The sequence below is a fragment of the Ambystoma mexicanum genome, chromosome 10 (genome assembly GCF_040938575.1).
Source record: "Ambystoma mexicanum isolate Mex_15411 chromosome 10, UKY_AmexF1_1, whole genome shotgun sequence".
Classification (NCBI taxonomy): domain Eukaryota; kingdom Metazoa; phylum Chordata; class Amphibia; order Caudata; family Ambystomatidae; genus Ambystoma; species Ambystoma mexicanum.
In genome coordinates this window covers 1,239,068,985-1,239,086,623 of record NC_090932.1, presented here as the reverse complement: position 1 = coordinate 1,239,086,623, position 17,639 = coordinate 1,239,068,985, and the positions used below count along the sequence as shown (strand labels likewise).

Below are 17,639 nucleotides of genomic sequence, written 5' to 3'. Positions count from 1 at the left end.
CTGTGCTTCCCCAATCCGAGTAGGTGCTATCTGCTTCCGAGATGCAACCCTCCACCCCTGCCTATCAGTCCTACCACAGACAGTCTTATCTTTGCGCTTCCCCTGCCGGCCGGTTTATTTGTGCAAATTGTGGGAGTATGCGTGCATGCGGCTTCAAGCTCTTGCAATGTTCCAAGCTTTTATTTTATTTTCTTGCCTGTCCGTCACTTCGCACTTATTTGTGTGGGTGGGCTTGTGCGACTGCCACCCTGGCTTTGCTGTTTGCGCCTTCTGGGATGATTCCTTCGCCTTTCTACTTCACTGCTTTCTGCTCCGAGCTCTCCGAGGGCCGGACAGCGGTTCTTCGCTTTCTTGATTATTCACCACCTGCTTGGTCAAGATCTCCATCTTCATAGTGGGCTGTTTACGTGGCGTGTGCGTTCCTCTGCTGATTTGCCCACAATTTTCATATAGGCTGAGTCACAATTTTCATATAGGCTGAGTCATCGGTTGCCCGGGCCCACACTTCCAATGGGTGATGTAATCGGAGGTTCCTCTCCACGACCTGATGTTTTTCTTAACGGAGGGGAATCTGAATTTTTTTACCTTTCACAATTCTTAATTTTACTGCTGCAGTTGCTGCCCGGTGGGGAGAGCCACTCAAGCACGTCCTCCTCTTCCGGCCGCCACCTTGGAACCATACGTTGTTTTTTTTAACCACTTTTTTTAACAATGTTCTTTTTGTTCCTTTGTTTGCACTTTTGATCAATTTTCAGTATCTCGTTGTTTTATCATCGATATTTTAAGAGTCTCTTCTTTGTTTCCTTTGATCTTGATCCTCCTGATTGATGTCAATCTCTTGATTAAAAAATCTAATAATCGCCTTAATTTTGTACTATCATTTTATATCTATTAGTTTAAACACAACAAGCGCTTTATACTGACATATTCATAACCCCACACGTGCACTTTTTGAATTTATCTGTGTACGCCTTCCTTTGTTATCTTTAGTAAGTGTATGTCATTTGCTCCATCTGGGAGCTTGAAACGCACTCTTCTTGTTGGCCTTGCCTCAGGAATCATTAACACCCCTATTTGGAGTCTTTTTAGTGCATATCCTTCCGCCCCCTTGGAACCGGGAATCGAGGTATCTACTTCTCTTCTTAATAATCCCTAAAAATCCTGTTACTTTTATAAATATTATTTACAACACAGTCCCTTCCCCTATTTTTGCCACCTTCAATGTTCTACTTAAATCCGTGGCTCAGCTCGAATCCCTCGGCACGACTCTCCCTCAATCGACCAGTTCAGCTTCTGTCACGGGGCACCTGCAGGGACCGGACATACATTTTGTCGAAGGGGGACCTGCCAACCAGATCTTCTTACACATGTTTTGTTGTGCGCCGTTCTCCACAGGAAGCTCCCCGGACTTCGGGTTAATGGCGGGAGCAATCGAGCATCCGGAGGTCTGGATCTGGGCCTAGGTCGATTACTCCTGAACCATCCGCACTGCTACCAAAATGTGCTCTACCACCTTGAAGCATCTCTTGTGCTAGATGGGATTACCAATAAAGATCTCGGACCAAATAACTGGACAGACTCAAAGAATATGGTAAAGTACTACTTTATTCTCAATTTAATAAAGAAGGGTGAACTGGCAGATATCGGACTGATGCATGCACACTTGCACACAAACTTGATTACACAGAGGTTGTATACCCCAATATGCATCATCTATGATGTCATCCTACGTAGCAAACTGTAAAACCTATCGACTGGAGGGATTGGTTAGGGGAACATGTCTACTTATAGAATATATATGGCTTAGTAGTTCATTGGCTGTCTCTTATCTGTGAGGCACACCTCAAACTACCTCTGAATACGCATGATACTGATTATAGCAGACAAAATGGCAGCGGATTGGTCAATGCAACATTGTATGGCAGGGTGCCCCATAGACCTCCTAATTGGTTGGCATTGCCACCCAACCTTGGATTTCGGCTCGGATAGCAGCATGTAAGCAAAACAAAACCCAGGTGCTAGTGTCACGTCAGATTACTCCCCACTTTCCCAATTAGTCCATCTTTCATCTGTCTGGCAATGAGCCAAAGTTTCCCGTTTGTAGTTGACCTTGTGGCCTGCTCTCTGTTCTAGGACATTGAAGGGAGTGTAAGCACATCACTATCTTCATCCACAGCTTAATGAATAGCCCTTTTTTCGACTTATGGTTCACGTGTGAGGAGACCGCATATTTGTTCATTTCGGCCTCCCTATTTACTGTGATTTCATTTAATTATGCTGGGTTTCATTGCTCCTCTTGACCTCTGGAGACTTGCTCACTCCATCTTGTAACAAGCCTTATTCATTGTTAATTGTCCAATACTTTGGCTCTTGCAAATGTTTTCTTCTTCTTCTTTAATCTAAGAGGAATATGTCTCACAGCCATGGCTTATTCGTCTGCCTCCCTTTGTGCTTTGCAGCTATTCTTTGAAATCGTATCCATGATCCCAGGCCAACACAAACTCTTCTTTGTTTTGCACACAAAGCTAATCCTCTAACATCTTGTGACTCTCCAGCCGTGGTCTGTTTCTGAGCTAGCTGAATTGAATCTTTGCACGAGCCGGCGTCCATTTACCTATCGTGGTCGTCCTTGCCATGCTATATTTTCCTCTGTGCCTCATCTAACTTTTGTTTTGCTGCATATTGCACTTATTGGTCAACAAGTTACTTCATTTATCTTTGTATATATGATTACTTTGTTTTATACATGTTTCTCATCACTTCCGTTACATCTTTACTCTTCAGTATTTTAATATCCTTTCAGTATGTCCTAGTATAGCTTCTTTATGACATCACTCTGCCCATGTCAGATTTCACTCCACCCTACATGATATCCAGTGGTGCATGCTGACATCCCTCCACACAACATCCTTCCACTCCTTCAGTGCAAGAATACATTTTATACTGTTGTCTGAGTGCATATTGTCTCTCGTACACTCAATGCGGTACAGGGATAACACATGGAATCGGGCCCTTCTCCTGCTGTTCCAGTATGATGGCGGTGAGGGTGCTGGAGTTAGCAATAATGCGTCCACCTGCTCCTCTACAATCCTGTCGTCCGTGCTGCAGCACCGAAGAACCGAAAGGCGGCCAACCGCGAAATACCGGAACACGACACCTACTTCTGCCACTGAACCGTCACCACCGAAAGCCATTGACGGAAACCAAAGGACTCATCTTCACCTTCCAAGCCTTGTCGAGGGCCACAGAATGTTTTATCTTCGTGAGACATCCACAGCTGGCGTAACAACCTGTCCAAGGAGAATATTGCAACAGACCTTTCCTTGCTGCCCTTCTCCTGCTCAACACGAACGACCCAGTGATTTCTTCTTCCACATGGGATCCATCCTCGCGGGGTCCCATCGAGTAAAGCTGCGAAACTCCACCACTTCGCCTTCCAAGGAACCCAAAGAACTGTGACGAGGAAGAGGGGTGTCCTCCCTCAGGATTCATCCAAGGTTCCCAGATCCATCTTAAATCCTGTTCTCCAGTTGCTTCCCAGGTTCTTTGGGGTGGTGGGATCTGTAGAAACCAAAGCAGACAATTAATGAACATACAAGGACTGGGCTGTAAAATACAACTGTGGGTAATCATGTGGATCTCGCACTAAAACCCTGCCTAGAGTCTCCTTTCAGGTGGCCAGGAGAGGGCAGACGCTTCCCGATCCCAATCCTGGGGGTGTGTACTGCGGGAGGATCACCTGGGTGGATTCAGAGCCCGGGGTAGTGAGGAGGTTCCACGGGATGAGACGCAGTATTTCTCCTCTGAGAGGTACTCTCTAACCACCATGTCCGAGGAGGCTCTGGCGGATTGTCAATTTAATATATCAGAACCTCCTACTAAGATTGAAATGGTAAACTCCAAGGTGGTAACCCAGCAACATACTATATCAAAACAGGTCTTTTGTATCCCTAAAAATAAACATTTGCTTCAATGCCGAAGGTATACCACAAAGAGTAACGGAAGTGTTGCCTTTTCCATACCATCTGCCTCTAATAAAATTAAACCTCACAATCCTTCTTCTAAAAAAAATACTAAGGGGATATATAGATTACCCTTAAAAGTGTAAAAGAAGTGAAAAACCTTAAGCTCACTGAAGTGAACTACATCTCCCAGAATGCCACTGAGACGAAGAAGAGGGCTGTGAGAAACCTACGGGTATTCTCCCGTTTGGACCCCGAGAATCCTCTATTCGGGTGGCCAGGGCACGGCAACCGCCTTTGGATCCAGACCCTCGGGGTGGACCAGTGCGGGAGGATCATCCTTGTAGGGGAGTCTGGAGTCATTCTCATGGGGATACCCTAGGCGAGACGCGGTACTCCAATTTTTCCAATGCTCCCCTACCCGATATCCCAGCAGTCTTTATGGGATGTTGTCACCAAAATCGCGTTACGGAAAAAACTGAGAAAACAGGGAAAATGCAAATCACTTCTAAAACCCAAAACAAATTTGACCTCCCCACAATACTACAACTCTCATAATTCCATTCCACCATTGAAATCCACAAGGACTGGGACGATGAAGAGGCAGATGGGAGTCATGCAGATTACCCATAGGAATCAATGGGCAATGGATTCCTATGGGCAGTCTCCATGTTGTCCCGATAAACGAGGTCAGGCAGGGAGGGACCGCTATTCACACCTGACTCCAATTAACTCTAGTTGGGAGTATAAAAGCAGCAGCCAGGAACAGCATTATGATAGAGTCTGGGATGCTGGAAGGTACAGTAGAGCAGGCAAGAGCCCTAGTGAGCTGGAAGACCTGGAGGGGAAGGAGAAAACCGCCCAAACACTGGCCCTGCTACCAGAGAGGAGATTGCGGAGGGGGAAACCATCCCTCCAGAAGACAAGACGAGGGGCAGCTGGGGCTGCTTGGAGGTACTGTCATGATTCCTGCCCCTCATGTCCCCAGCCCTCCAAGATGTCAGGCTGCAGCCAGGCCACGATAACTTACATGGCCCTCAAGGGCCTCTCCATCCCTCCAAAGACCCACTTGGAGTCAGACTTGGCGCTTGTAGCACCAGACTCACTCACTCAATCCCATAGGATAACATTGGGGATTGGACTTGTAGTGCATTGATGGGGACAAGATGGATGCCCCCACATATTTTGGTTCCCAGAACTGCATGTGCGGTCTAATCTTTTGGGTATGGTTCAGCCCAGAGACACCTGGGATACCCAGAGACTATTTAAGCCACACCCAGGCTGAGAACATGCTTTGCGTTTTCTGCACCTGCAGCGTGACACTCAGCGTGTTCGGATCGGTCTCCAGTAGGCCTGCATCTTTCTTCTGCTCTCAGCTCGTGCAAGAACAAGAACACTGTTAGGAACAGCCTTACCTTGCGGCGCTTCTGCCCATCATTCATCGCTCCTTCTGTTCTGCGGGCATCTTCGGCGGTGTCATTCCCATCCCGGCACGCCGCTTCCCAAGGAAAAGGGAAAAGAACAGAAAAAAGGCATTAGTAAGCATTCAGCAAATCTTCGCTTATTTTTAAAGACTGTACAAGCTTCAAACGCTTACCTGAATCCCAGCCGCTCTGGGGGAACTCTGTCTCCGGAACTTCTCATCCATCTGCAAGAGGGAAAAGACACTTCAGGTTAGCGTGGAAACATCTAGAGGCGCCGCATACCGCGCTTACGCACTGCATTTGTTCTTCATAACCGGCATCCACGCTGAAAACGTTGCAGCACCTAAAAGACAGATAAAGAACTCAGTTCAATGCAAATACGAAAGACGTGCATCGCACTCTCACTCACCTTCAGCACTACTCATCTCAGCAGCACGCTGCCATCCCCGGACGCCGGCCATCATCTAAGGAAGGAAAGGAACGAAGTTGGAGAACTGTTCAAAAGACTCATTATACTTACCTGTCGGACTCTTGCCAGTGAGGTAACTAGGCAGCAACGAGCGCGCATCAATCAACTCGCCCCTGCGCTGAAAGCAGGACAGAGAGCACACTATCCAAGAAAACAAGGTGAGCTGTGGATCAAAGGGAAGGGTTGGACCCCGGGGAAGAAGGGGTTCAAGCACACAGACAATAGGGAGTTAAGCTCTACCAATCCTGTGTTTCAGGCCCAGTCTCGAGTCGAATAGCCTCCAGGGAAGGGATTGAGGTCGTAAGAGGTCAGAACAGTTTGAGTGACGTCCCCATGGATACAAACTGAGCATTACAGGTACCAACAGTTAAACTCCTCCCCTGGGCCAGGCAGGGGAACCCAGGTCTCTGAGGGGCAGAGGTTGAGTCCTTGGCCTCCTACAAACATCCCCTTTTGGCCCCTGCAGCTTCCAATGACAATTGTTGATTTCTATCTTCATTGCACAACTGCTCCGATAATAATTTTGTGCTGTTGTATGTTTGTACATTAAGATCCTCTTTTCGCATGGATCATACTCATTTGTATTGTTTCTTCAGAATACCCCTTGGTACTCAAGATTATTAAAATATACCATATGTAGTCGCATGTATACATTGTGAGATTTGGAAGTAGAGGGACCTCTCACCCTGAAAAATTGTGTTTTGTTCATTGAAGTTTACCTACCTGGATCTTTCAGGGCTTCGCCAGGTACCCTTACATTTAAATCCAGCTGCAGAGTGTTCCACCACCACGTGGGTGCTTGTGTGAAAGTCTCTGGCTGAACCCCCTTTGTTTTGCATTTGAAACTACAGATACTAGAAGGCCGTAGAAGGGCCAGGGAAATAGGTCAAAGTGGTCATACAAAGGGCCAAGCAAAATCCCTGTACATCCAAAAGACTTTGCTCTACAAGCAGTGTGAAAGAAAGGGAGGTGAATCCTGCAAGCAATTGTGAATGTGAAGTTGGCAAGAGTGAACCTGAACAAGGGATGCTGACGGGAGTGGTGAAGTCATCACTCAATTACTGAAAGTCAAGAGGGGTTCAAGCCGACCGAGGGAGATACAGTGGTGAAGCAATCGCCCTATGTGAAACTGTGGCAAACCATTGTGTAGGGTCAGCGCTTAGAAGCAGGGGACCCAGGGGTAAGACCATCACCCTATGTGAACTGTGGAATACAATTGAGAAGGGTCAGCGTCCAAAAGAGGACGACGCAAGGGTGAACCACTATCACCCTAAAGAACTTTCATTTGGTTAAAGGAACATTTTGTTTTGTTTGAATAAGTCGGGCCCTCGAAGGCAAGAGACTTTCAAGAGAAACAAGACTTGGCCATCAACGGTCCTGAGAACCTGATACTTGCAAAGGAAACTGTCAGCTCGTGCTGGGAAAGCTCGAGCGTGTGCTTTGCACCGGACTGCCACCTTATCCCCTTGCTCAAAACGTGGGGAAGGGAGACCCCTGGCTAAAGCCCATCCTGACATATTATTTGAGAACACTTCTTTCTCTATTGAAAACCCTATCCCTCACTCTTTCTTTAATTTGCGTAAGGATTGGCAATAGGTTTTTCTTAGAATAGGCCCTTTTTATTTGACAAGACGCCATAAGGACTGCGTTATTTTTATTTGATGGTCGTAGCTTGCGCCCATCTTAGATTTAGGTTTAGATTAGGTGTTTTTCCAACCTACCTACGGTTTAATAAACACCTTTGAACTATGATCACTTGTGTCTGTTGTCTTACTGTTGCCACCTTGAGTTCCCCACAAGGCTCAGGAGGCATGCAGAGGTGAAAGACAGGCAAGTAAGTAGACCTAAAAGCCTTTGCCAAGGTCAGGCAATTAACACTGAACTTAATTGCCCCGCTTGAGAGGGATAAAAGGCTGCAACAGGAAGGAGCTGGAGCAGAAGCTGGAAGGCTGATAGTGGTAGCAGAAGGAGAATAGCACAATGCTGACAGTTTAAGAGGAAGTGTGATCACTTGATGATATGATAGTTTATATATATATAGCGCCTATACACAATGTGTTTCAAAGCGCGTCAAGGCCAGGGAGCGAACAAGAGAAAATCAATGACATTCTTACTGGCCATGAACAGTAAGGATGTGAAATTAACTATTGTACTCGGCCTGACGACATTTCAGATAGTGCAAGTGCTAAAGGGTGGTGGGCAGTGGGAAGATTCACTGAAAAGCTCTTGCCGGTAACTGTTACAAGCTCCATTATCACTCATGTAATGGCAGAAGCGAGTGGAGGTTGTTTGAAGTTGTCGTTTTAGAAAGTCCTGAGAACAAAGGAAATGTAACACGCATGCATCTAGCTTGCGTAAACAAAAAAGATTTTCATTTCCATTGTTGAACTTTATAACCGTGTCAGAGTGGTCGCATGTCTACAATTGAAGAGGGGAACACTTTATTGAATCACTCAGAAACAGACTTTGACGCATTGATACAAGGGATATTAAAACATAGAGAAGTTGCATGTGGACAATTATGATTCCAGATCAGATTTAAAGTATCACTCCTTACTGATGAAAGGGAATGCAAGCTCTTACAGTTCCTTAACGCGGGAAATCTCCATCAAAGAGTGGTTGCATGTACCTAAATCTGTTTCCTTTGTGAAGCTTAAACCTTGTAACACTCAGAACAGGTATTTTAGAACCTGTAGAAGTTGCTGGAGAGAAGAACAAGCATTGCCAAAGCCAGTAGACCAATCCATTTTATAGTGAAACCAGCCCTGTTGAAATCTAACCACTTGCGCTTTGAAGTTGTGAAAGGTCCAGTGTCCTCTGATGAAAGTGTGACAGTTATTCAAAGCTAGAAGAGTGGCAATACAGCTTTGGGTTAGCTACTGGAATCAAGAAGGTGAGAATAAAGCTGGGGAAGGGAGCTGGGTTCTTGTAAGCAGATCAAGTCTAAGGCTGAGACTGTTGCAGCGGAGAGAGAAGCAGTCTGGAAGCAAAGGCAGATTATATTGGTAGCAGTAAGATAGGCAGAAGAGGCAAAGAGGCTGCCCTTTCCTTATAACCTCTGAGAAAAGTGTTGTGCTTACCTCTGGAGGTCAAAGAGTCTTGTGTTTTAAATTGCCTATGGTACCAAATTGAAGCAGATTAATCCGAACTGTGGTTGGTTATGAGACGGTCCGCGAATGTTGCATTAAAAGTAGTTGAAGCAGTGGGCTACTATGGAGCAAAGGAGTCTGCTTCCACAGTAACAGCAGTAGAAGGAGGTTGTCAAGAAGTAACAACACCATGAGAAGCATCCTGACAAATCATACTAAATATGCTGCATAACCGATAAATAGATGGCCATTTGTTGAAGCAGAAATGGTACCTTTTTTCTTTGAACTGTAACAATACCATCCTAGAAGGCGGATATCCAGGATTACCATTGGTGCTGTTTTAGTTGCTGAAATTGAAAGGGGAACGTTTCAAGAGAAAGAGAACTGTTACCAGTGACTTTTTTTTTTGGGTGAACCTTTGTTTCTGTTTTGGAACTTTCAAGAACTGATAAAAGACTTAGATTTTTCGTTATGAAAACTCAGAGCGATTGAATTTGACAATCCTGGGAAAGGGATATACTCAGGACAGATGACGGTCATCCAAGTCACTGGTGGTTTGGTAACACTTGTTTATGATGTACTTTCAATGTTGTGTTTTTCAGTGTGAGGGCTAGTGGGCCAGTTTTGTGTATGCTAGGAGATTTACCCTTAGAACCCAGACAAGGTAGGAGCTCCCTGGTAGAGTAGGCTTAGTTAGGGTTTCTTTGTAGCCTTTTCTAAAAAAATTGTATTAATAAAATGTCTAATGCAGTGAACTACAAGCAGTTGTCTGCCTCGCATTACTGATCCCTCAAACAAAGTAAAACTTTTTCTTACAGGTTGCCCAGGTGTGGGGATGCTCGCACGGTTTTGCATTGTATTCTCAAAGAAAGCATTCTGCCAATGTCTGAGGTTACACAGTATCTAGTAATTGTAATGCTTTTTAATAACTGTCAGCAGTTGGTGCATTATAGCTCAATCTAGGTGTAATTGTAGTACCACGTAGCACTGTATATTGAGTGAATTATTAGACTAGAAAATCTGAAATAGAAGGGAGTCATTTATATGTATATATCCTTTTAAACCTATTTTTTATCTAATAAAAGAACTGTGTTAGCACATAACATAGTGTGTAGACATTCCTTTGTGGGGGCTTGGGATTCCCTGTACTTAAGAACCAGCCTGCATCAGTTCCAGCGAGTCTCAGCCTTGTTTGCTCGTCCTTTGCTACCATTTGAGAGCCTTGCCTGGGGTACCTCTGTGCCACTTCCCCCAACTATATAGTGGGTAGTAGTGCACATGCCCCCCTCCTATTTTTTCAGCCAGATAGAGAAGAGTGAACTCTATGGCAAAGTAAGGTTGTAATGGGCTGGATGAGAGGCGTGGTTGTCGATGGCGGGCAGTCTCAACTGGAATGACAGGCTTAGGTGTAGCTCTGCTGTGGTAGTTGGAGAGGTGAGCAGTCACAGTGAAGTATGGGTAAGGGATCGTGGTGCAGTAAAGGGATGGGAACGTTTCCAAAGTGGGGGGTCTAAAACATATATAAACAATATTCTGTTACGTAAAAAGTTGCATAAGCAGTGTTTGAATGCCCATACTGACCAGCCAGGAAGATTTGGGTAAATTCTATTTCTTAGTAATGTGCATTTTGTTTCTGCATCCATGTCCTTAACCATTATCTGGGAAAAAAATCGAAACATGGCTCTTTCTCTAAAGGGTACTGAGGGAAGCATTGACCCCGTCATGCATTGGGGGGTGGAGGGGATCATTGCAGACATGCCCAACTCAATCCCTATTTTTGAAAGTACGTAACATTGTTAATTCCAGACGCAAGCAGTAGATGGTGAGAGTTTAAAACAAGAATTTAGAATTGATACCATCTGTAAAACACATTTTTACAGGCAAGCCATTTTCTTCTTCTTAGTGTTGTGCATTTTCGCCTTCCCCTAGAGTTGATTGCAGCATCCCCTCACGTATTGGTCTTCACTTGCGTGTTTTAACATACTTTGTTTTTCCCTTTCTCTTGCAGGGCTTGCTGTCTGCATCGGAATGGCCAGCGCATTCGCATATGCAAACTCTGCTCTCAAGCACCAGGTATCCTTGAAGGTAAGTATCGTACCGCAAGCACTCACAGATGCATGCAGTCTGTAATACATATTTTGGGCACACAATTGCATTTCAGCAAAGCCTTAACGAAGGAAGAGGAGGAAGAAAATGGGTGGCAAATACAGGGTATAAAAGAAGTGTTGTAAAAGTCTTGGCAGAGGACTATAGCTATTGCAGGAAAACCTTTCAAAGAGACTATTAATCAATTCCTATCGAGTGTCTTACCTGGAGCGCTAGTCAATTCAATGGACTCGGTATAGAGGCTAGGAAATAAAGTGTTGGTTGTAAAGTAGGAGTAATGTGAGGAGTTGTCACCACGACCAAGCTCAAAAGAAGTTTGTTTTCATGTCGTGGCCCGAACTGTGCAACCTTCGGCATGCTACTGCTGGAGAAGCACTAAGATCATAGAACCACCATTAATCAAAGGTTCCCCAACACCTGTCTAATACATAGGAGGATGAATAGCTAAGTTCATTTGGTAGCAGACAGCCAAAGCTGTCTTCATAGCAGCCAGTTCAACAACACGTTACCCAACTGTTGTAATAAAAATAAACATATTGGTGTTGTTTAAGCAGCAGGAACTCCTATCTTTTATTGTTGCATTTTTTTAAACTGCATTAACTGCACACACTCAGTGATTTGGGTCGCATTGGGACAAAAATTAGGCCCAAGCACAAAAATGTTGCCTATAGTAGTGAATCGCACCGCATTTTGGCTAGTAGCTATGTGCAATTTAGTGGTTCAAATTCTGTCAAATAATGAATGATAAAGCACACTGTGCCACTTAGATTCGTCACACGTACGTATTGTTTAAACACAATATCATGGGTTCTCCCAAAATGAGTTTTGAAAAATGTTCTGGCAAATTGTACCTTTTAAAGCACTGTAGACCAATATATTAGTCAAGGCTGAATTGGATTTGAAGGTAACTGTACCAGGGTTTGGGGGTTCTAGCCCAACGAATCTATAGAGGGCATTTAGAAGCATATTTGACCCAAAGTATACATAGAAATTGAATTTTAAAGGGGACGTGAGCTTCGTAGTGAAATGTGTGCAGCTGGTACAAATCAAAGTCTGCTCCACACAGTGATCCCCGTGATCAGTGTTAGTACACACAAGTAGATCTGACAGAACTCGCAATAGCCAGTGAGTACCAGACTTCCAATAGTCCCAAAAACCATTGCGCATTCTCTCAATGATGTAGTGTTTTCCATATCAAAACACAATAGCTCGCAGTCTGCAGCTTTTTGTTATAGACTTAACAGCCAAATGTTAGCATATAATTGTCCCACCTCATCATTCTGCACAATATAACAGATTCACATGACAGCACATAAGGTCCCCTGTACTATAGGTACATGTAAAAGCCACAGCATGCACAAAACCATATCGCATACTAGCCCCAATGCAAAAAGTATATCGCCATACAGAAGGAAAAAAAAATAACCTCAGACATGATGACTTTCAACTGTGCTGAACCAGAAGGCAGATTCGGAGTGCATGTGGTCATGATTCACAAGTTTTATTTAAGTAAAAAACCAAATGCCTAACTAACCCTATCACTGTGAGGGAAGTTCCCTACCTAGCGAAAGTAAAATATTGGGTCTCGTCAAGTCCAAATAAAAAGTCTTCTGTCTGAATCCTAAGTAGTTAACTGGCCCTACCACTTTACATAAATACCTAACTCGAAAGAAAAGCGAGGCTTGTTCGCTAGCCTTGTTTATAGACTTCTGCCTGGTCCAATTGTAGTTGACTTGTTGTCATTCTTAAAGTTCTTGAAGATTGTCTTCACAATTTTAGTACTAAATCCTTTTGAAAAATCAACAACAATCTTTTCTAAGGGTTTCCCTTTCCCTCTCCCTTCTGATAAGGAAACAGTTTCTTATGTTTAAATGTTCCAGTCCCTCCAGGATGACTTGAAAATATACTTCTTTCTCTCCCACCTTCGTAGCATTGGGACTTCCCAAAAGTCTGTTAGCTGTGTGGTAAAAAATCTTCTCTCAGTATACAATTTAGCTTAGGGTTCTTGCCAATTATGCACTATGCTGTCCGTGTTGCAGAGTATTCTGCTTCCCTTTACTCTCTCAGTTTGGGATCTCTGTCTGCTTAATTGATCATCTTGGCGGTTACTTCAACTTTGATATACAGTTTCTGTATCTTTTCCCACTCTTATTTAGTGAGGGCCGTGTGCCCGTCTCACTCTCTTAACTTGGCGTACTTTGTCGACTATTTTAGCCTTGTAGTACCTTGCTCGTATCCCTTTTCTCTCAGGGGTTTGTTATGTTTTCATGACTGTTCATAGTATTGATGGCTACTCCAGCCGTTCAGTACAATGTTCATATGGTTTGCTGTCTGGTTCAATGGGGGCATATGCCCGTTAACATTTGCCTTGGGTTTCATACCTGCGTTAGTTTCTGTGCTCCTGGAAACCTGCAGTCATGTATCTCGCTCTCCTCCACAGGTCCACAGTATCTCTTTCCCAGCTTGTGCCTCTTGTGGCAGGAAAGACTCTTGCCGACACAAGCTCAGGATCTCAGGCTTCTCTTTTCTCTTGGATCTCGATGTTGGTTGCTGTGCGCCAGGCCCACAACTGCTCTTCAGTGGTCACGCCACCCTGGAAGGCCGTTGTCTTTCCATCCACTCTCGCCATGACCGGATCCTCTTGTTCAGTTAAGGCACCCGCCATCCAGCCTCCAGCTTGCAGCTTTCTTGCTCTGCTTGTTGCCGCTGGCTCCACGCTTTGACATAGCTCCTCCCCCTCAGGACGTAAAATTCTCCAGGGTCTCACCTCTGCGTAGCACTTGCTCTCCTCCCACCATGGAAGTTCCCTCTCCATTCACAAAACGCTCCCGTCTTAAACTTTAGAATCAATTAAATGTCAGTCTTCTATGATAATGGCACTTGGGCGAGGTTCACCATTACCTGAAGCCAATAGGGTCATAAAATGATCTTTGTGATTTATGGTTGTAACGAGGAATGCAACAGTTTTTCCGACATCCATACATGCAAGAAGGGTAGTTTTGACTGGGAGTTCCATACTGTAATGGGAGTCCTTGTTCCCAAGAGAGGAGTCGCTCCCATTGAAGTCCCACATACCCAGACCTCTAGGGAGGGTCATGCGTGTTGGGCTCACCTCCCTAGCCTCAACAGGGGTGTCTCTCCTCTGGGGAGAAGGGACAAATCGCATAGCATGCATTGACAGTGTTCAGAAAGCATCAGTAAACAAACATTATGTATTGCTAATTTCCGCAATGCTACTACGATGCATGTATTTTTTTAGTTCCCCCAACGCTGCTCTGATGCACATATTTTGCACAGTATCAGCACTGCCCCGGTAATATGAATATTCCAATGTATAGCTTCATCACAGTAGTAATGCAATTATATTACCTTATGTCTTTAAAGCAGCACCAGTTGATATAGTTTCAGTTTTTAAGGTGTGCAGTAAGCACAGTGTAAGTTCTACATTCTGACCGGGTCGAAGGCACGATCCTGTAAGAAAGGAGCCGGGAACCCTTGCAACCTGGGGTTGGTGGCCTACCTGGGCATTGCAGAGCCTGTCCTACTTCAACGGCTCTGAGAGGCAGTTCAGGGGGAACTCAGTCACTGACTCTCCAGAGTGTTCACTGTTGTATAAGAATCTAATCTTGGGCAGATGTCCCATTTCTTTTCTTTTTCAGCAATGCTTCTCCCAGAAGCCCTCAAGCAATGGCAGAGATAAACCAGGCTGGTGCGACAGGAGCGAATTTGCCATATTGGAGTGCCAGTTCCAAACTTTTCAGAGAGCAAGATCCAGAGATTCCACCTTATCACCGGCAGACACAATGACACTGGAGAATGAGAAACAGCCATACAGGATTCAGGAGGCAAAAGCGGCACCAAGAAACTGTTTCCCAGGGCAGTGGTGGGACAAATACCACAGTCTAAAAAAGGGGATAGGGCTAACCAGCCAATGTACCATCTTCTCTTAGGGAGCGTGGCCCCTGGGGGAAATGCAGGGAGAGATTGAGCCCCCAGAATAGGAGACTAAAAAGGTGAATAGAAACTAGGGAAGGCATAGAGCAGGGCAGGTGTCAGAAGCTACGGCTGTTTCCACCATGGGTAACCACAGTGGGGAAGATACGGCCAAGAATAGAGGCTGCCGTGGTGCTGGGGACTACACACCACAGCATACCTTGCATGATGCACTTGACAAGGTTATGTCACGCACCATTCCCACGGCAGTCGGACAATAAGAGGCCGGCAAATGGAGCCGCCAACGCTTGTCAAACTTTCGATGAGTCGCACGGTTGTTCCATGTTCCCTGTTCATTTTAGTCCTTGCTTCATTCTCAGTATGTCCTGTCTCCTGCTTTCCCTGCCAGCTCCTTGTCCTTTGATAGTTCTTTGTGTGGGTGCTCACTCTCTTCTTCCCTTTTCTGCTTCTGTTGTACCCCCTATGCCTTTTCCCTTGCCTGTTTTGGACGGATTCCTGGTGAACTAACCATGCCTGCTTGTTGACCTGAATCCCAAAGCAGGTCAACAAGCAGGCTGGGTTAGTTTACCAGGAATCCGAGGTTTACCCCCTGTGTCTTTGCCTGTTTGGACGTATTTCTGATGCACTGACTTTGTTTGCTGATGTTCTTTTTTGAGGGATTGTCTGTACTATGTAATTTGGTTTTCCCCTGTAGTTGTTGCGTCCTCGTACCGTTCGGGGCAGTCACTTCCTTTTCCCTCGAACAACATGACTGAACGTCTTCTATGGTGAGTCTCTAGTTTATTACTGCGTCCCTGAAACATTTGTCCATTTTATGTGGGCCCTGTGAATACCCATTATATGCTTGCATCCTGACTGTCTTGCCAGACAGATTGTCAAGCACACGTATTCACCCAGCCCTATGGAGGTTTCCTCAGACCCTTTGGCAGCCCAGATCCAAGCTGTGGCAGCCCTTAAGACTGAGATGTCCATGGCTCACGCCCACCTCTACGTACAGCTGGTTGCCATCCAGGCTACGGTTCATCCCTTGCCGAACGTGGCTGGTGAATTTGCATTGAGAGCTGCAGCTTTTCCTTTACCACAGAGACCTGCAGCAATGCCTACCTTGGCAACTATGCCTTTTCCTCTGGCTACTCTGGAGAGGTTCTCAAGAGACCTGCTTGCCTATCAGATGTTCAGTAATCTGTGCAAATTGCACTTCTTGTGCCGACCTATTGCTTTTCCTGATTCCACCTGAAAGGTGGCCTTTGTTCTGTCTTATGTGGTGGCGCTGCTACTAGGTGAACCCATTGTTGGAGCAGAACTGCCGCCTATTGTGCGATTTTATTATTTTAAAAAAAAAATGTTTTTGTGATGCCCTGACTCAGGAAATTAGCTGGGCCTTTGAGACCAGACACATGGGACAGACTACAGACCATGAGCTTCTGGGCCTAAACAATGGGCACAAAGATTTGCTGTGGTACGTAGCCAGGTTGAACTAAAGGGTGGCGGAGACCCATTGGCCTAAAGAGAAGAAAGCAGCAGTTTTATACCGTGGCCTGCGGGAGGACTTTAAAGATGCCCTGTCTGTTATCAAGGTGCTACCCACTTCTTAGCAAGCCCTGATGTATCTAGTTCTGCAGATCGATGCACGTCAATCTGAAAGGAAGGGAGAGAGGCATGTAACTCTACCTAGGCCTGCATTGTGCTCTGAAACATCCCCTGGAGTGGTTTCTAGCATTCTTCCGATGTCTACTGAAGATACCATGCAAATCGGTGGTGTGAGGGGTCTGCTCACTCATGCAGACAAGGACTATTGCCGGAAGGCCAATCTCTGTATATATTGTGGAAAACCAGGGCATATCATGCTGAATTGCCAGAGTCATCTGTCCAAGAAGCCAGGAAACTCGATGACTATGCCCTAACGAGGATTACAGGAACAAGCCTTTTTGGTCACAAATCCCAGATTGGTGTACAGCCCAATTTAGCAGTGTATCGAACATGTGTACATTTAGCCTGTGGGGGGGAAGAACCGGTGGACACTTGATGTGCTAGACTCTGGTTCCACCGGGCTCTATATTGATATACTCCTTGCAAACTATCTGGGATCACTGGTTTACCCAAAGGCACACCCGAACAGTATGTGCATAATGAACACCAACTGTCGTCAGCCCCCTTAACGGCCACTACACCCCCTCTAACCATAGAGTGTATGAGTCATTGGAAGAAGCGTCCTTTGACCATAAAGACACCCCTCATTTTGGGATCATTCTTGGTCTCTAATGGTTGAGATTACATAATCCCTCTGTAGACTGGGAAACAGGTACCTCGTGCTTCACCTCTCCTTATTGTACATGGACCTGTTTTGGTGATAGTGAGGAAGAAGGGTCTGTGTCAAGCCCTAGTCTTGCGTTGTCAGCCGTCCACGATATCGCTGGTACTGTCCCTGGGGTTCCAGAGTGCTTTGTGGACTGTGCTGGTGTGTTTGATAAACAAGGGGCAAGTATATTACCACTATTTTGCCCATTAAATTGTCGCATCGATCGACTGCCTTGGACTTTGGTTTCATGTGGCAAGATATAAGCAGAGGACCAACATCTGCGCCTGTACTTGGCCGAGAACCACAGGTCAGGGTTTATTCGGCATTCTTGGTCAT

At 45.4% G+C, this 17,639-nt stretch overlaps 1 protein-coding gene across 2 annotated transcripts in view; it reads left to right on the top strand.

Annotated features, from left to right (window-relative positions):
• Window positions 1-17,639, top strand: part of RNFT2 (ring finger protein, transmembrane 2) — a 594,232-nt gene that overhangs the window by 262,241 nt on the left and 314,352 nt on the right. For both annotated transcript variants that reach the window (XM_069619214.1, XM_069619215.1), the window contains one exon: window positions 10,953-11,029. In XM_069619214.1, the coding sequence (XP_069475315.1) occupies window positions 10,953-11,029 (77 nt within the window). The remainder of the gene's footprint in view (window positions 1-10,952; window positions 11,030-17,639) is intronic.